Source organism: Eulemur rufifrons, chromosome 16, assembly GCF_041146395.1.
Source record: "Eulemur rufifrons isolate Redbay chromosome 16, OSU_ERuf_1, whole genome shotgun sequence".
Classification (NCBI taxonomy): domain Eukaryota; kingdom Metazoa; phylum Chordata; class Mammalia; order Primates; family Lemuridae; genus Eulemur; species Eulemur rufifrons.
This window is the reverse complement of record NC_090998.1, coordinates 43,880,054-43,899,266: the sequence shown is the minus strand read 5'-3', so window position 1 is coordinate 43,899,266 and position 19,213 is coordinate 43,880,054. Positions and strand designations below refer to the sequence as shown.

At 47.8% G+C, this 19,213-nt stretch overlaps 1 protein-coding gene and 1 non-coding gene across 16 annotated transcripts in view; both read right to left on the bottom strand.

Annotated features, from left to right (window-relative positions):
- The window catches only part of DGKA (diacylglycerol kinase alpha), a 23,116-nt gene continuing 3,903 nt past the window's right edge, over positions 1–19,213 (bottom strand). For 3 of the 15 annotated variants that reach the window (XM_069491771.1, XM_069491775.1, XM_069491776.1), the window contains exons 2-24: positions 14,208–14,352; positions 13,707–13,780; positions 13,240–13,372; positions 12,918–12,992; positions 12,415–12,464; positions 11,985–12,059; positions 11,674–11,793; positions 11,447–11,561; positions 10,796–10,884; positions 10,542–10,661; positions 10,259–10,357; positions 10,001–10,084; positions 9,687–9,760; positions 8,746–8,820; positions 8,260–8,345; positions 8,079–8,168; positions 2,220–2,380; positions 1,879–1,943; positions 1,569–1,659; positions 1,084–1,282; positions 854–974; positions 603–663; positions 1–352 (exon numbers count right to left, since the gene is read on the bottom strand). In XM_069491771.1, coding sequence (XP_069347872.1) covers positions 269–352; positions 603–663; positions 854–974; positions 1,084–1,282; positions 1,569–1,659; positions 1,879–1,943; positions 2,220–2,380; positions 8,079–8,168; positions 8,260–8,345; positions 8,746–8,820; positions 9,687–9,760; positions 10,001–10,084; positions 10,259–10,357; positions 10,542–10,661; positions 10,796–10,884; positions 11,447–11,561; positions 11,674–11,793; positions 11,985–12,059; positions 12,415–12,464; positions 12,918–12,992; positions 13,240–13,372; positions 13,707–13,780; positions 14,208–14,352 — 2,286 coding nt within the window. In that variant the 3' untranslated portion in view covers positions 1–268. Of the gene's footprint in view, positions 353–602; positions 664–853; positions 975–1,083; positions 1,283–1,559; positions 1,660–1,878; positions 1,944–2,219; positions 2,381–8,078; positions 8,169–8,259; positions 8,346–8,745; positions 8,821–9,686; positions 9,761–10,000; positions 10,085–10,258; positions 10,358–10,541; positions 10,662–10,795; positions 10,885–11,446; positions 11,562–11,673; positions 11,794–11,984; positions 12,060–12,414; positions 12,465–12,917; positions 12,993–13,239; positions 13,373–13,706; positions 13,781–14,207; positions 14,353–14,831; positions 14,957–15,101; positions 15,174–18,691; positions 18,876–19,213 lie in introns of those variants that run through there. The other 12 variants (XM_069491774.1, XM_069491779.1, XM_069491777.1 and 9 more) reach the window with 12 other exon arrangements.
- On the bottom strand, positions 8,902–9,008 carry LOC138397682 (U6 spliceosomal RNA). The gene has a single exon (XR_011235814.1). It is a non-coding gene; the product is annotated as a U6 spliceosomal RNA (small nuclear RNA).

Sequence of the window (19,213 nt, the reverse complement as noted above, 5' to 3'; positions counted from 1 at the left end):
TTAACAGACATCCCAATGGAAAAAGAAAATCATTTTATTCAAATGAGGCACTTTCAGTCTATGGGCTTGTGGTGTGTGTGTGTATGTGTGTGTTGCATGTGTGCGCAGGAAATAGTGAGGTGGTGCAGGATAATAAATACTGTGAGGGTGAAGGAACACTCCCCGGAGCTGGCAGGAGTGTGTGGCAGCAATGTACAGAGCCTAGGGAGTACAGTCCAGGGACAGGGAGGTGGGTTCAAGGCTGGCTTGGAGGCTGAGGGTGTCCCCCTCAGCCCAAGAAGCCAAAGAAATTGGAGGAGCGGGGAGGTGGGCCCATGAGCATGGGCATCTGGTTCTTGTGGGTGATCTTGATCTGGAAGAGAAGGGAGCACATTCAGAGGCAGGACCTGGTGCTTTGGGGCTGGAGCATCAGAGATTTGGGGGAAAATCTGTGGGATTTGGGTTGGATCACTGGGTTCCTGGAGAGGCCATGGTAAGGAAGCCAGGGGCTGGGGAATAGGGGTTTGGGGAGGAATGGTATGCAGCAAGTAAAGAAGCTATGGATTGGAGATTTAGGATCCACGGTGCCTGAGGGTTTTTTGGCAAATGTAGGCAATACTCACTGTACAGGGTGTCTGCATCCAGGGTTCTCCATCAATTTGCATGGGGAGGGTTTTTGTGGTGCTGTGGAAGGCCAAGGAAGATTGATGGAAATTTCCTTACCAATTGAATACCAAAACACTACTTCTCAGGTTGGCTCTGAGACCCTCTTCACTGAGAAAGAGCTAGTAAAGCCCCTCCCCACCGTTCCCATGACACTTCTGCTGTCCTGGCCCACTCCCTCCCTCAGGCCCCTGGTTGGAGTCTTCCTTACTGGAAGGTGATCTCAGAGCACTTGGCCAGCCGATGTCCAGCACTCTTGAGCTTGGTATAGATCTGCCCCATCTCAATTGCACCCTCCAGCCCCACTACTTCCAGTCGCTTGTCGCTTAGGTCTGGGGGTGAGAGGTAGAGAGATAGGTTTAACATAAGCAGGGTGTCCCCAAAGAGAGTCACACCTTCCCTTAGTCCCACCCACCCAGCTCCCAAGGCAGCTCTTCTCACCTGGTACACAGGTTTTCAAGATATCAGGGTCAGTGATGACTTTAGCTGTAGCACCTAAGGCCTGGTTGATCCCATAGCTATCCCCATGGGGTTTCCTGGTATCACCCCAGAGGTTGGAGCCACCGTGCATGCTAGGGATGTTCAGCACTGCGATGCCTTCTAGGGACAGGTTGCTCAGATCCAGCGGTTTTCCACAGATCTAAGGGAGGGGGGCACAGCCCCAGTTGGGGAGGAACAGATCCTCACCTCATAGCATAACCACTTCCTTCAGCAGATGACAAGGAAGGCCAGGATTTGGAGGTGGGCAAGGGATGGAGGGAACTAGGGAGTAGTGTATCTTGTGGACTTGCAAAATCAGAGTTGGAGAGCTGGGTGGTCATAAAAGTATAGGCTCAAGAATATGGGAAGTTCTAAGGGTGTCTGGAGGGAGAAACTTGGATATAAGAAGCTGAAAAAGACGTAGGATTGGGTCTTACCACACGCACCTCAACTGTCAAAGACTCTTCCAGCTTTTTGCATGTCGAGAAGATGGATTCAGATGTGGCAAATTCAAAGTACCATAGTTTGTTCTTCATTCTGCATCAGCTCCAACATAAGGCCCAGTAGAGAGGGAACAGGTGACACAGAGCTTGCAGGGGTGGTAAGTGACAACTCCAGTCCCATGGGAACCAGGGTAGCTTTGGCTGGGGGCTTTCCTAGAGTTGCCACTGCCCATCTAAGCATTCTGAGTCAAACTCGGTCACAACCTGGTCCCTAACACTGTGCATGCCCACACCCCCCTGTCCTTTCCCTCACCTGCTGTTGAACTTCTCGGGATATTTCTCTCGCATCATGTGGAATCGGTGAGCAATAGAGGCATCCTGGAGAGTTCAGGGTATGTAAGAGCAGAGGCCTGCCTTACCTCTCCGTACAGAGCTCCCTCTCTCCCTCTCCCCCTTTCTCCCTTTCACCCCCCACCCCCAGTCAAGCAGCAGCATGTCCCAAGTTCTTTTGTTGTGACTCACATCACCGTGTTTTACTCCCAATTTCCCTGTGTCACAGTTCCCTTAACCTCCACCTTCCCTTTCTGCCCTCCACCAGCCTCTGCCTGCTTAGCTCCCACTTCCTCCTTTCTCCCCAAGCCCCACTCCACTGACCACACCGATGGAGAAGTAGTTATTGATGATTTGAAAGGGGACTGGGTCACTCTTTTCTTCAGTTTGTTGGGGTATCACCTCCACGGACCATCGATCCATATATACCACTTTGCTCATCTCTAAATCCTTGAGGATCTTCCCCAAATTCTGTCCCTCATACCCTAGGGATGGAGAAGACAGGTGAGCACTGAGTGCTCATTCCCAGAAAGACCTCTTTTCAGCACACAGCTGCCCAAATTCCCAGGGATCCTGTGCCCTGGTCCTGCCTGTGAAAAGGCAGGGTGCTCAGTCACAGCTCCTGTGGACCAATCTTAGGTCAGCCTCTTGCTGACACTTTTCTCCAAACTGTTGCGGAGGGTGACTGTTTCCAATGTGTGTGCACATCTAAAAATGACTCCAGCCAGGCACAGTGGCTCATGCTTGTAATCTTAGCACTTTGGTAGGCCGAGGCGGGAGGATCACTTGAGCCCAGGAGTTCAAGACCAGTTTGAGCAATATAGTGAAACCCTGTCTCTACAAAAAATAGAAAACAATTAGCATGGTTGTCACATGCCTGTAGTCCCAACTACTCAGGAGGCTAATGGAGGAGGCTCGCTTAAGCCCAGGAGTGGGAGGCTGCAGTGAGCTATGATTGTCTCAAAAAATAAATGAATAGGCCGGGCGCGGTGGCTCACGCCTGTAATCCTAGCACTCTGGGAGGCTGAGGCAGGAGGATCCTTTGAGCTCAGGAGTTCAAGACCAGCCTGAGCAAGAGCAAGACCCTGTCTCTACTAAAAATAGAAAGAAATTATATGGACAGCTAAAAATATATATAGAAAAAAATTAGCCGGGCATGGTGGCGCATGCCTGTAGTCCCAGCTACTGGGGAGGCTGAGACAAGAAGGATTGCTTAAGCCCAGGAGTTTGAGGTTGCTGTGAGCTAGGCTGACGCCACGGCACTCACTCTAGCCCGGGCAACAAAGCGAGACTCTGTCTCAAAAAAAAATAAAATAAAATAAAATAAATGAATAAATAAATAAAAATGACACCAAAGTTCATCTGGAAGATTGGAGAGAATATCCAGGAAAATGCTAAAAAAAGGTGAGTGACAAATAGGGATAATCTCTCTGTCTCATGTCCACCCCCACCTTGCATTCTCTCCACATTCCACAAGATAGAACACAGTATTAAGCAAAAGTATTATACTGGCACAGTGAATAGAATAAAGAATTCAATATTAAAGAATAGAGTGCTCCAAATAGACTGAAGTATATGTGGAAATTTAGTATATGATGACATTTCAAGAGATAGATTTTTCAATAAATAGTGCTAGATGGAGAAGTCACTCCTTATATATACCAAAATTATTTCAAGATGGATCAAAAGAATTCAAATGCAAAAAAATGAAGCAGAATTTGTACTAGAAGAAAACATTAGTGAATGTTTTCATAATCTTTGATTGGGTACAAAACTAGGAGCCAAAAAGGAATGGATGAATAAATAAATATAATTATATTAAAATTTAAGTCCACATGCATCTACCCCATGGGGGAAAAAAAATTTAAGACTTGCCAAGTGCAGTGGTGAGGGCCTGTAATCTCAGCTACATGGGAGGAACTCTTGAGCCCAGAAGTTGGAGACCAGCCTGGGCAACAAAGCAAGACCCCATCTCAAAAACAAAACAAGACAAAACCAAAAACTTTAAACTTCTGTATGGTTAAATAAATAAACATACGTCTTTTAAAAAAAAAGACAAAATGCAAACTGCTAAAAAATGCACATATAACCGATTAACTTTCCTGACATTCAAAAAATGCTTACAAATCAATGTATTAAAAAAGCCAATAGAAAAATGGGCAAATAATACAAACAAGCCTATCACAGAAAAAAAATTCAGATGGTTAATATGCATATGAAAAATGCTCAATATTACCAATAATTAAAAGAATAAAAAAAACAGTTAACCTTCTGTTACCTATCAGATTGACAAAGTATAAGGAGATTGAGAAAACCAAGTGTTAATCAGTTTAATAAATTGGCACTCTCATTTGCTGTTAGTTGGACCATAAATTGCTAACTCATTTTTGGAAGGCAATTTGGCAATGTTTATCAAAATGTTATCAAATTTTATTAAAAAAACTCTTTGACACTGTAATTCCACTTTTAGGAATTTCTCCTATGGAAACTAACACATGTGCACAGAGATGGATGTGCAAAGATGTTTGTTGAGGTACTCTTGGAAATAGTAAAAAATTGGAAACGATCTAAAAGTCCATCAATAGGGGAATGTTATATAAATTATGGCAAATCCATACTATGAAATACTGTGCAGCTATTGTATACAGAGTGGAATCTATCTCTATGTACTACCGTGGAAAGATCTCCAAGGCATACTCAGTGAGAAAAAAAATCCCCAAACGATGTGTAGTATGAGTCCATTTATGTTTGTTAAAATGTGAGCCTGTAAAATGTGTGTGTAAAAACAGAAAAATGAGTATAAAAAGGAAACAATGTTTATCTCTGAGAAGGTACATAGAATTTCATGGGGGACAGGAAAGAGGAGACCTGTATGTGAAAAGTCTTTAAATCTTTTACAGTGACAACGCACTGATTATTTTGTGTAATTTTCAAAAAAGAAAATAACTAGTAAAATGTTCATACTCTTTAAGCCAGCAATTCCACTTTTAGAAATCTCTCCTAGAGAAATGTTCTTATCTGTGTGCAGATAGATGTGTGAGGGTGTTCACTGCAGCATGGTTTGTGATAGTGAAAAACTCAATGCTACACTGATAGCCATCAATAAGGGACTGATTAAATAAAGTGTTACACATTCACACAATCGAATGCTATTCAGTCCTAAAAAGAGTGAGGCAACCTAACTTTACTGAAATATAATGATAATCAATATGAACTTTTAAGTTAAAATAAGAAGCAAAACATCTAAAAATGATCTTATTATTGTTTTTTTTGGTTTTGTTTTGTTTTTTTTTTTTTTTTTGAGACAGAGTCTCACTCTGTTGTCCAGGCTAGAGTGAGTGCCGTGGCGTCAGCCTAGCTCACAGCAACCTCAAACTCCTGAGCTCAAGCGATCCTCCCGTCTCAGCCTCCTGAGTAGCTGGGACTACAGGCATGCACCACCATGCCCGGCTAATTTTTTTTTTTTTATATATATTTTTATCTGTCCATATAATTTCTTTCTATTTTTAGTAGAGATGGGGTCTCGCTCTTGCTCAGGCTGGTCTCGAACTCCTGAGCTCAAACGATCCGCCCACCTCGGCCTCCCAGAGTGCTAGAATTACAGGCGTGAGCCACCGCGCCCGGCCGATCTTATTATTGTTTACATACTAGTAGGTGTCTAGAAAGAAGAACATGGAGAAATAGCTCTTGAAACTTTAGGGAGTAGATTACAGGGAATTTTCTCTTTCTTGGTATGTATATCTGAAATGTTTGAATTGTTTTTTTACCATCAGCATGTATTGTTTTTGCAGTCAGGGGGAGAAAAAAAGATTTAAAAAATAAGTCTCCACTACTTCACATTCCCTTGATGGTTCAACCCACTGTACTTTGCCTTTCACCCATCCCACTCTGCCAAAACTCTGAAACTTTCTTTTTTTTTCTTTTGAGACAGACTCTCACTCTGTCGCCCTAGGCAGCTTAGCTGACTGCAAGCTCAACTTAGCTGACTGCAACTTAGCTGGCGTCAACTTAGCTGACTGCAAGCTCCAACTCCTAGGTTCAAGCTATCCTCCTACTTCAGCCTCCCCAGGAGCTGGGACAACAGGCGCACGCCACCATGCCCGGCTAATTTTTCTATTTTTAGTAGAGAAGGGGTCTCACTCTTGCTTAGCTGGTCTCAAACTCCTGAGCTCAAGCAATACTCCTGCCTTGGCCTCCCAGCTCAAGCAATCCTCCCACCTCAGCCTCCCAGAGTGCTAGGATTATAGGCGTGAGCCACTACATCCAGCCCCCTGCTGCAACTCTTTTTGGAAAACATTGACAATGACTCTTGCCAAAACCAATAGTATATCTTTAGTTCTCATTTTAACTCTTTTTTTTGGTTTGAGACAGGGTCTCGCTCTGTTGCCCAGGCTAGAGTACTGTGGTGTCATCATAGCTCAATGCAACCTCAAACTCTTTGGCTCAGGCGATTCTCCTGCCTCCAGAGTAGCTAGGACTATAGGTGTGTGCCACCACAATTGGCTAATTTTTTTATTCATTGTAGACATGAAGTCTCACTATGTTGCCCAGGCTGGTCTTGAACTCCTGCCCTCAAGGGATCCTCCCACTTTGGCTTCCCAAAGTGCTAGGATTATAGGCGTGAACCACCACACTGGGCCCTCATTTTAGCTCTTGAAACTCCTCACTTACCTCTGAAATGTCACTCTTTCAGTTACGGAGGATACAGTCTGACTGTTCCTGTTTATTCTTTGTGGTAGGCAGAATAATAGTCTCCCCACCACCCAGCAAGAACCTGTGAATATGTTACCTTACATGGAAAAGGAGACTTTGCAGGTGTGATTAATTTAAGGATCTTGAGATTATCCTGAATTATCTGGATGGTCCCAAAGTAATCACAGGGGTCCTTATAAGTGAAAGAGGAAGGCAGGAGAGAAGAGTCACAGAAGGAGATGTGACAACAGAAGCAGAGGTTGGAGAGATAACACTGCTGGTTGGAAGAGGGGCCTTGAGCCAAGGAATGCAGGCAGCCTCCAGAAACTGGAAAAGGCAAGGGATTCTCCCTTAGAGCCTCTAGCAAAGAACACAGCCCTGCCAACACCTTGATTTTGATCCAGTGAGACCCATTTTGGACTTCTGACATCCAGAACTATAAGAATTTTGTGTTGCTTTAAGCTACTGTTTATGGTAATATGTTATAGCAGCAATGGGACACTTCTTTAATAACTCCTCTTCTTCTGCTCAACTGTTCAATATGGTGTTTACCAGGATCTGCTGTCTTTGTCTACCTTCTCTTGCCTCTTTCCCTGGGTAATCTCATCTGCTCTCAGAATGTCAATTACCACCTAGGAGTAGACAAACACGTCTCTCCAGCCCTGACTTCTCTCTTAAATTCCTGACATCTGTTTCTAACTACCCACCACAACACCTCCATCTGCTTGCTCCACTGACACCTCAATGTGTCCAAGATGGAATCTTTCTTCCTTAAACTGGCCTCCCTCCTGTATTTCCCATCTTAATCAATGGCAGCCCCATCTGCTCAGTCCACAAACCTAGACTTGTCCCTACCTCCTCCTCCATAACCCATCAGTTATCAAGTGCTGTGGCTTCGACCTCATTACTGCCACTGCTGCTGCCCAGGCTTCTGTGTTCATCATCTTTTGCCTGGACTATGGCAACACAGATAATTTCTTATCCCGCTGTCTCCTTCCTCTGATCTATCCTCCACAGAGCTCCCACAGTGATATGCCTTTCAATTCCCTCTCTTTAAACCTTATGACTTTATTCAATGTCAACACAAATTTTCATTAGTGCTGTATTTATATCTTTATTGTCATGATTCAGGTTGAGTTAGCAGAAAATTCCTATGAGAGTCTCATTAGCAGAATATACAATGAAGACATGAAATATGTCAAAATGTCTAAAATTGGCCAGGCCTGGTGGCTCATGCCTGTAATCCTAGCACTTTGGGAGGCTGAGGCGGGAGGATCTCTTGAGGCCGGGAGTTCGAGGCTAGCCTGAACAAGAGCAAGACCCTGTCTCTACCAAAAAAAAAAAAAAAAAGAAAAGAAAAAAATTTTTCTGTCTGTGCCTCTCTTCTTTCCCAACCCTCTTTCTATACTACCTGCCTAGATTCTTCTGTGTGCCTTTCCCTTGCTACCCAACTCTCCCTAGCCCCCAGCAAAACAATTTCTAACTACTTACCTCCTCCCCATCTTAGGCAACGAGCCAGATCATTTCCAGTGCCCAGGGGCAACACAGCAACAGGAGGCACAACAGGCAAGTTGGCTTTGTCTGGGGAAGCAGGTGAGGAGAAGGATGGAGGGAGTTAGCTAGGCAAGATTACTGCCCTAGTCCCCTTGGTGGAGCCTCTCCCTGCACTGACCAATGGTCTCTAGAATCCAGCCTACTGTGCCATCTCCACCACACACCAAAATCCGGCTATCAGGAACATCCTTGAAGAATCTAAGCCTGAGACAAAAGGGGAGAGAAAGGATGAAGAAGGATAACAAGACCAAGGCTACCCATCTCCTGGGCAGCCAGATTACTTCTTATGACCCTCTTCCTTTTTGTCAAAAGACTTAAGTTCCTATTAAGGGCAGAGAAAAGGACAATGAGGAGAGTTATAGGCACTCCTCAGTTTTTGGGAAAAACTGGTATCTTCATCCTTTGAGCGCAGAGCAAAGATGGGCCGGAGAGCTCAGAGGATGGGATACCCAGGGGCCCTAGGGACAAAACCATTCTGAATTCTGGCCTTTTGCTGTCCTCTGGCCCTCTTATCCCAACATGCACACCTCCCTGCTCTCTCCCGACATATACAGATACACAGACCCACAAAAACACTGTGATACAGCCCCTAACCTCTACTCACCCCACCTCAGCACCATCCTTCAGGAGGTTGAACACCTGTCGAGGGTTTAGTATATACTGGAACTTCCAGAGCACTCTGTGTGAGGGAAAAAGGAAAGCTCATGGTGGGGGCAAGAGCAGGGCGATATTCTGTATCCCACCCTCTTTTTTTTTTTTTTTTAATATGGAACGCTTCATGAATTTGTGTGTCATCCTTGTGCAGGGGCCATGCTAATATTCTCTGTATCATTCCAATTTAAGTACATGTGCTGCCGAAGCGAGCACACACCTCCTTTTTTTGTTTTTGAGACAAGGTCTCACTCCTGTTGCCCAGGCTGAAGTGCAGTGGTGCGATCATAGCTCATTACAACCTCGAACTCCTGGGCTCAGCCTCCCACGTAGCTGGGACTACAGGCACATGTCACCATGCCTGGCTAATTTTTAAAAAAAAGTTTTTGTAGAGACAGGGTTATAGGTGTGAACCACCGCACCTGGCCTACCCCACCCTCTTTTTTTTTTTGAGACAGAGTCTCGCTCTGTTGCCCTGGCTAGAGTGCCATGGCATCAGCCTAACTCACAGCAACCTCAAACTCCTGGGCTTAAGCAATCCTTCTTGTCTCAGCCTCCCCAGTAGCTGGGACTACAGGCATGCACCACCATGCCCGGCTAATTTTTTTCTATATATATTTTTAGCTGTCCATATAATTTCTTTCTATTTTTAGTAGAGACGGGGTCTCGTTCTTGCTCAGGTTGGCCTCGGACTCCTGACCTCGAGCGATCCACCCGCCTCAGCCTCCCAGAGTGCTAGGATTACAGGCGTGAGCCACCGTGCCCGGCCATCCCCTACCCTCTTGACGTCCTCCTCAAGGTATGCCTTTCCATACACACACATGCCCTTCCTCCCTCCAAGCCCCCATAGGCCCTCCCTCTCCATCTTAGAAGACCCAGTATATCTCTCCTCACCTCTGCCCCTGCTTCCCGCCACTCTTAGGATTGACAAAGACTAGAAGTGGGTGGGAGTTAGCAACAGGGTCAATCTGCATTGGGGGAAGAAAATAAGGCTAAAGAAAGCAGGATTTTGTTAGAGTTAAGGTCGCCCCTGGAGACAGGGGCAGAAGACTGGCATTCCACCAAATGTTTTTCCCCTCCCTCTTTCCTCCCCTACCAGGGTGGAGCTTCTAGAGAGCTAGAATCACCCCCAGGCTTCCCCACTTCATTCCTTGCCATGAGTGAAAAACTGCCCCCAACCGTGAAGCCGAAGCCCCACAGCCCTGTACCCGCAGAGCCTCGGAGGTGCTCAAACTTATATCGTCCATGGTCTTCTGGCTTGTTTTGCTATTTTTACGATCCTGTCCAGAGGCCTGAGAGGGGAGGAAAGCAGAGGGAAGGAAAGCTGGATCGCATGTGAATTCCTAAACAGATGAGTCTGACTTGAATCCTAAAAATATAGGCTCTCTGTTCTAAATGGCATTCTATGTGTGTGGGAAATCGGGGAGGCACTCCTGTCCCTCCCAGCTGCTGCCCGAGGGTCTCACCAGAACACTGGGATAGATGGAAGATGGGGGCAGGATGTGATCCCGGAGCAGCCCACAGTCACACTCATGGCCCACGGCTTTCAAGCAGTCATCATGGATCTGAAAGCACATAGATCATGGAGGGGACCCTGCCGCCTCTCCACCTGAGGGTCTAGACTGGAAAGAGAGCCCTGGGAACAGGTGCAGCTGTGACTGTAAGGGAGATGTGGCTGGCAGGCCGGAGAGACGGCAGCTCCAGGAGGGGCCCTAAGGCACAGCCTGGAGGGACAGCTCCCAAACTGACCTCTAGGTGGCACCATACACAATGCAGCCCGGTCAGACTGTGGAAGGTCCGGATCTTTTTCTGACAGCGATCGCAGCGCCCAGACTCACAGCCTCCTCGCACCCACACATGTGATTGGACCTTGGGAAGAAAGGCAGTCCCTTGTCCGGGAGGGTCTGAGCAGGGACGGGGTGAGGAAGGGGCTGAGGGCCGCCACGGGCCAAAGGCAGGGCCAGGATGGGGTTGGTGAAGTCGGGAGTCATGAGGTCACTCACACCAATGTCCTTCCGTGACTTGGCATAGGTGCTGACTTCACAAGGCAGGGCCTTCATGGCACACTGGTCGTGAACAGTGTACTTACAGACTGAGGGAGAGGAAAGAAGGTCAGAGCCTTAGCTGCAGCCCCTCCCCCTGTTTCTTCCTTACCTGGGGGTGAGGAAGGATCACTCACTGGAATAAGACATACAATCCCTTGCTGTGAGGGTGTGGCAAAGAATTAAGTTTAGGGTGGGGATTCACCTCCAAGACCTGTGCCTTTTCCTCATTCTTCCTCCTAAAAGAGCAACTGCTATCCCATGCCTGTCCCCACACCATCCATGAGCCAGGCAGGAACTGAGCTGGATGATGCAAGGGAGGCCCAGGTGCAACAAGAGTACTAATAGCTACTTTTTATTGCATTTTATAGTATACGTATGCACCATGTGAAGCACTTTTCTTGTACCAACTTATTTAATGCTCACAATTACCTCATTTTCAGTTTAGGAAACTAAGACCTAGAGAAGTTATGTAGCTTTCTCAAGGTCACATAACTAGTGTGTGGCAGAGCCCAGGATTCAAACCCAAATGTCTTTCAGTTCAGAGCGCCATGCTTCCACAGATAGCCAGCCTGCCCCTCTTCTCCCACACTCCCAGGTCCCATCACTCACGGTTACAGCTCAGGCCCTGTTTGCCAAGACCAATGCTCGATTCGCACACGTTGCAGTAGACTGGTCTGGGGAACCTCTTGGGTCTCCACATGTGCTGCCCATCATCCTTCAGAGTCTGGGAGGGCACAGCAGATGCTAGGGAATGTCTAAGCCCTTGGAGGGTCAACCCTGGTGCTCACAACCCAATGCAGCTGTCTTCCCCACCCTGGCAAATCTCTTCTACTTACCATCTCCAGACCCAGCAGCACTAGCAGTGGCACAGTGGTGGACCCGGCTCGGACCCACTCAGCTAGGGAGACAGAGCCACTGCCATCATAGTCGATCTCTTTCATCATCTCCTGAAGAATCTGAGCAGAGAGTGGGAAGGGACTTTTGGTATGAGTGGCTTCTCAGAACTGACACCTCTCCACTGTCTTTTGGGACACCCAGCCCAGCCATATCAGTCAGGGGAACTAGGCTGCCTGTCAGAAACAGGGTAAGGCAGATGCAGAATTCATGGGGAAGAAGCTGCAAGAAGGGATATGAAGAACTGCCTTACCGGCCTCAGCTCAGACACATCCCAATCCAGGTATTCAGCCATTCGCATCATCTGTAGGATGAGTCTTTCCACTTCCTGGGACAAAGAGGGTAAGAGCCACAGCCATATCCCTCTCACTACCACTATCCAAACTCTTCTTCAGAAATCAGTGTTCCTGGATTCCACCCCCAGACCCATGTCTATTCTCAGGTGCCTCTGCCAAGTAAATGAATGCGTTTGTGTTTGTAAGGCAGGCCACCAATTTTTGTCTTCAGCCTTCTCTTTGAGGGTCAAAAGCTTGGGACCTAATCCCAAATTTAGTCCTAGAGGACCCAACCTCTCCCCCTAGCCTCCTCTGTTTTCTAAAACCCTGGAAGAGTTGGGGCAGAAGGGCACAGACAAATGGACACATATTCCCTTGCCCAGCATACCCAGTGGTTCCCCAACTCACTGAGCTGTCCAGGATCCCATTTCTGTCCGTATCGTACAGCTTGAAGGTGACTGTGGGGTGTTTTAGGGGGGGGCAGGGTCAGTTTGTGAGAGACATTCAAAGAACTCATACCAGAATACAGGGGAAACAGAGATAGGGAGAGAGCTTTTGGGTGAAGAGAGAGCCTAGAGCTTGGGATGAGACTTAGAAAGGAGACAAAAAGGGAGGGAAAACAAGCGTGGATTCCACCCTCGGTGAATCTGGTGGCACACACTCCATACCCCAAGACCATCCCAGGCCACCTACATGGGAATGTACAAGACATGGGAATGGGGGTGACTATGGTGGATAGCATTAGGTATCAGCAGTCTGGGGGAACAGAGGAAATGGGCTCATTCTCTGGCCCCACCTTTGTCTGGCCCTGTCAGCCTTTATGACTCCTGAAAGAATGAGGGGAGGGAGGCTAGGGAACACTTCTTTCTCCCTTTACCCACCCCCACCCCCAGTTCAGAATGGCAACTCACATTCTAGCTTGTCTTCTGGCCGGCCGCCCTCCAGAAGGGAAAAGTAGCAGGAGACATCACTGAGACACACCACATCTGGTTACAAAAAAGTACTGCAGATCTGAGGTCAGGGTTCCCTCCAGTCTGGCTCTTCTCTTCTCCTCTGTTCCCACTCTCCCATTTAGCTTTCCTCCCTCTAGCTCCTGGTCCAGCCTTACTACCCTCCACTTCTCTCCCTCCACCTGTCCCACAGCATGTGACTCAAGTCAACTCTCATTCCCAAACCCACATTAATTTGACTTTTCTTCTGAGGTCCAACCCAGTCCTATCTGCTTGACCATACCTTTTGTCACAGTCTCGTTTAAGTAGTGACCAGACTGGAAGGATTGAAACAGTGCCATGCTTAGGTGACTGGGAACATTATCCAGTTCCAGATAGATTTTCAGGAATTCCTGGAATCCCTCGTACCCGATAGCCTATCGTGAGAGTGAGTGTTACCCTGGGGAATCTGCAGGGTGGGAGTTGGGGACTAAAGAATTGAGAGTAACAGGGACAGAGACAATAAGCACAGAGCTGAGAAGCATCTGAGGCAGGAGTATGGTTTCTTGGGCCAAGTCCTGAGTTAATAGAATCTCTTGTTTTGTCCTAAAGCAATAGCTGCAGTGACAATGGACACTGGGGTATCTCGTGGGAGGATAGCGAAAAGATGGGACCAGAGTAATCCCTGGAAGTTGGGGATCCCAATGGAATAGTAAAAACAAAAATGAAAGGAGTTGGTCAAGGAAAAAGGATTCCCCAGCTGCCACTCACATCTCCTTGGAGATATTTAGCCATCTTGCCATCCTCGAAGAGCTTTAGGACATCACTGACCTTTTTGGTGGAGTCTAGGGTGTGAAGAGAGTAAGAGAAGAGCGTTAGTCCAGCTCAGCTCTCCCTGTCTTCTGCAGGAGCCCCACCCAGACATCCAGCAGGAAAAATAATTTGAATGAGATGAAGAAAGAAGAAATTCCTAGAAGAAACAGAGAACTACAGAAGGAAAAACCTTTCAGATCCTCCAAAGTGGTACCACTCTTTACTCTTCTTCTCTGTGAACTGGAGCAAGCAGTCTAGGTATAGAGAAGGTGACTAGAGAGCTGGGATCTCAGGCATCTCCCCATCTCCCTTTCCTCCTTTTCCCAGTCACAGGCATATCTGAAGAGCAGACTAGCTCAAGGCCACTGGGGAAAATGTGGGAGAGGGGGTGTGATGAGAAGCATGAGGGATTCTCTCCTGTAGGGTCTGCAGAATTGAAGGGCCAAGAGGAAGACTCACATTCCATGTATTTTTGCAGCTGGGCAAAATCATTGGGGCTTATTAGGCCCTTCTCCTTGGCCATCTGTCTCTTTTTCTCAAGGATGGCCACAAAGGCAGCTTCGTAGTAGTATTGCCGGTGCTTGGTCCTCTTCAGAGGGTAGGCCTGGGGGAAGATGACAAGAGCTTGCAGTGGGAAGAGCCAGCTGTCTGCATGTCTTTTCTTCCATCTGCTCCATTCATTGTCTACTCCCATTATTCTTTTTGTTCTTTCCTTGTCTCTGAGTCCCCACTAAATCTCTCCCCTTCCCTGTGTCCCTCTCTCCTATGTTTCTACTCTCCCAGATAGTGTCTGTCCTCTGTCTCTGTTTCTCTGACTCTGATTCATCTCTAACTTTCTCTCCTTCATTTCTGGATCCTTCTCCCTCTCTGAGTTCTTCCCCAATCTGTCTTGGTTCATCTGACCACCCTTACCTCCCCAACCCCACCCTGGCTTTCCCAGTCTATATGTGTTTCTGTGGGTGTGTCCCTTAACTGTTTCTGCACTTTCTCCTGCCACTCCCAATCTCTGCAGTCTCTCCCCAGCCTGCGCTCTCTCTCGTCCCAGTCCCAGCACGCAAAACCGGCCCTCCGGGTGGTTCTTACTGCGGTGGCTCGCCTTCCCGAACATGACCCCATTTTGCTCCGCCTCTAGCCCCGGTCCCCAGTCTCGCACAGCCACCCACTCCCCGAGCCACCCACGCCCCGCAACGACCTCTAGCGCTTCTGACGCGCGACACAGAACCAGCTGTGGCCGGGTCCCTAGCCCCAGCCCCGCCTCTCCTGCATTCGGCGGGGCTCCACTGGGGAAGGGCAGGAAGGCGGGCACGCGCACCGGGTTGGGAGGAAGCAGGGGAAGAGGCTCTGAGCACCCACCTGGTTTCCCAGTCCCGGTACCGGGACGGTGGGGCCGAGCGCTGCAGTTGTGGATGCTGGGATTTTCTTTCCGCCCTGCTAGGTTAGCAGTGTCTATAGAGAGCCCCAATTTTTGGCTATTGGACCCAGGTACCAAGGAGGAGCTGTCACGTGGATCCTGCCCACGGAGCAAGTTGAGAGGGCAACTTGATGATTCAATAAGAGCAATTACAATAATATATCTTACATTAGTATAGTATAGCACGTTTTGGAGTCAAACAGAGCTAGAGTCAGTCATATCTGGGTTCCGTTCTTAGCCCTAATACCACTGTGTGACTTCGGCAAGTTACATTTCTAAAATGGGGAGAATGATAACCTATTAATATACTTCACAGTTATGAGGCTTAAGTAAAATAATATATGAAAAGTGCCTTGTATAATGCCTGGCATATAGGAGGCCTACAAGAAATGGGAGTTGTTATTCTAGTAACAATTAGAATTAAATCCTGTGAGATAGGAAATTAGTGGAATAGCAATTCTACAGATGAAGAAACTGGAGCTCAGAGAAGCTGGGACTTCCTAAGGCAGTTGATAAGTGGAAAACCCAAGGCTTCAGCCCAAGGACCACAAGTTAGGGCCTCTGCCTGTCATTGTGTCCTCTTCTTCTTCCACTCTCCCCTTCACACACTGCCATCTAGCCTCATTGCCCTCCTTTCTGTTCCTCAAGCATGCCAAATTCTTCCCTGCTCAGGGCCAGGAGATTTACTGCTCTGTTTGCCTGGGACACCCTTCCCATTCTTGGCAGAGCCAACTTCTTGCCTCAACTGAAATGTCAGCTCTTCCAAGAGAACTTCCTTGATCATTCCATCCTAAAGTAGCCTCCCTCCTTTGCACAGCAGCCTCCTTTGTCTCCTTCATAGAACTTATCACACGTAGAAATTACCTTCCCTAGTTATTCGCATCAGTGTTTACTCTTTGTCTTCTACCAAAATGTTAAGTTCCATAAGGGCAGGAAGTTGTCAGTCTTGTTCACCATGTGTCCCTGGTACCTAAAACAGTGCCCTACATGTAGTGGGTGCTCAATATCGGTAATACAAATGGTTATACAAAGCTGGGGAGTCATATTTTGGGACTATTAATCCAAATAAGGTTAAATGGGATGCCAGAGTGTATGACAGTCACGGGAATATGAGATAATTTGGAGCACATATAATAGGTGCTAATAAATATTTGTCAAATGAATGAATAATGCTAAAAAGCACTTATTGAGGTACTCCATCAAACACTCTGACCTCCACCCACTCATTTAGGGCTTGTTGGGTCAGGCTCAGGGAAGCAGTTAGGGCCTACAAGAATAGCCCAGCCCCTTTCCTTTCTGATTGGGCAAGAATCTTCTCTGCAGCCTCTGCCCTTGGGATATCTCTGCTGCCTGCCTCTATGCAGCACACCATTCTTGTTCCAGCTGCTCTCTGGGAACACTGAGAAGGGGGTTCTGGGACACTGACATCCTGGAGAAAGGACTCTGCTCCTCTGGCCCTTTCAACAACTATAATGCAACTTCTGCTGCCAACAGATCGAATGAATACATAATAGTATTATGGCTAATGGGAAATGTATGGCTTAATTAGCCTCTCTGATCACCCGAGGGGATTCTTAGATGACTCTAAAGTTCTAGGAAATGGAATCTGAGAGAGAAAGTGATAGAGAGAGATAGAGAGAGAGCAAACAAGGAATGATAAAAAGGAGAAAAGGCAGGACACTTCTCCCCTGCCTCTCTTTTTACAATGACCCAACTCTTTCTTGCCCAGGTCTTAAACCTAGAGAAGCAGTATATAGTAGAGGTTAAGAGAACGGACTTCCAAATTAGCTGGGCACGATTTAGAATGCCAGCTCTTGCATGAGTCACTACATCTCACTGAACCTCAGTTTTCTCATTGGTAAAATGGGTACCTAGAGAAATCAGTAACAATGTAGGGATTAAATAAGATGATATATACAATGTACATAGCAAACAGTATGCCACAGAAATTAGAACTCAATAAACATTAGCTATTATACAAGGGTGTACCTAGAGAAACACCTGGAAATTAGGAAAAATGATGTCTTTGAGCCAGGAAGACATAAATTCCAGGGACTCCCAGCATCAGTGAAGCCCAGTTATACACCTTCCCCCTTTATTATACACGTCAGGTGCAAACATGTGGTGCCAGGACCCTGTACTTTGCCTCTGAGGGGATGATAAGGTGGCTAGTAACTAGACTTTCAGGGTCCAAGGACATTCCTGGGGTGGGTCCTTGGACATAAGGGCTCCTGGGATCTTTTCCGTTGTCTTCCTGACTTCTCTGACTGAAAGTGTGGCTACTCCTGGAGCCGAAGGGCAGCAAACTGTAGGATCCTGGGGCCTTAAAGACCTGGAACAAGTCCAGTTCTGTCCTCTACCTCCATCCCAACCCTGAAGCTATAACCTGGGCTAGTCCAGGCGAATAGCAGGGCTGGGAGGGTGGGGTCTGCTGCCAGCCTGCCAGCTATTTGTGACTCATCCTTCTCTTCCCTCCTCTGGTTTCCCTGCCTGCTCCTACCGACGACTTAGGGTGAGAAAGGCAGAAGTTGACTTGAAAGCAGAGAATCTTAGAACATTCTCAGAGCTAGGAGTCACTAACCCTCATATTTTACAGAAAAGGAAATTGAGGTTCAGACAGAGTGTGACAGTCTCAGGGTCACAATCAGACTCTAGACACCAAAAGGTAAATATTATTTCCAAAGCCAGTGCTTGGAAATTTAAAGGTTCCTTTTTCACTTCAGCATTCATTGCTCACGTTCCAAGTAATATAAGTTGACCATTACCCAAGAGGTAGCTATGCCCCCAGAACATTCAGGCTGCCCCAGCAAGAAACCCAAAGGGACAGGCACTCCTAGTTTGAGGGCCCAGGCCTGACTAACTGTATTTCTGAATTCCTTAAGCACAGCTAGAACAGTATCCTCCTTCTCTCTCCCAGAACGGAGGGAGGGTCTACTCTTCCCTCCCCAACCCTGCTACTAGTCAGTGAGTCTTGAGAGGGAACATTTGGCTTGAAGTCTCAAAGCTCATTAAACGTCCCCAAACACTGATGATTGTAGTGTTGCCTAGCTAAGGGGGTAATATGTGTGTGTGGTGTGTGTCCGTGGAAGGTGTCATTGCGTACATAGTACATGAGGAAGTTACGATGTTGGCATGGTTGGGGGATGTGGGCTCGTATGTTCTGAGGCTAAAGAGATGCCCAATACTATTTGCATTTCTTCCTCAGTAAAGCTTATTTCTCTTATTTAAAGGTGAAAAGTGAGATTCAGGCTCAGGTATTTCCAGAAACTTCCCAGTGACAGGTGGAGAAATGATGGGGGTGGGAAGTTGGGGACTAGGAGGCCAAACAAGAAACCTTCTCCACCCTTGCAGCGCTGTGGAGGTTCCAAAAGGGACTTTCCTCTGAGTCGGGTTGCTAGTAGCCCAGCTTCACCAACCCTCCAAGTGAGCGGAGGGATGGAGGGGAAGGTCTGGGCTGGGAAATGCTGCCTACCGGGTTCTGGCCCAGCCCTCCCGCTGCCCCTCGCGTTCCAGCGCAAACGCTCCTAGCTACCCGCTCCAGCTGTCACGCTTCCTCCTTCCCGACCCAGCAGCCCTAACCCAGCCGGTGGGTCGTCCCCTCCCGTGCTCCACTCCTGCTCCATGAGGGGGCGGTGGGGGCTCGGGGTCTCTACCTTGGCGGGGGAAGGGCGCGCGGTCGGAGCTGAAGCGCCGGCGCTGAAGCTGGAGCCGGAGCTGGGTTGGAGGGGACGGGCCAGGCAAACGCGGCCGCCGCGGGGCCGCCCCACTCCTGACGACACAGCTGCCCGCCCCCAACCCCAGCCTGCCCGCCCGCGTCCGCGCCCGCTCCCAGCGCCCCCACCTCTGGGAAGGCCCTAGTTTCCAGGTTTCCAGTTCACCAAAACCTGCTTCCCTCTTCCCCGAATATGTCCAGGTCTGTGGCCTGTGCCACTTTCTCCATTTCCTGCGCTCCTCCTCTTCTTCCCGCTCCTGGGGCAGCTCTGCTTCTATCTATTTTCCCTTCTTTCTAATCATTCACAGCCTCTCCCCTCATCCCAAACCTGTAAGGCCAAGA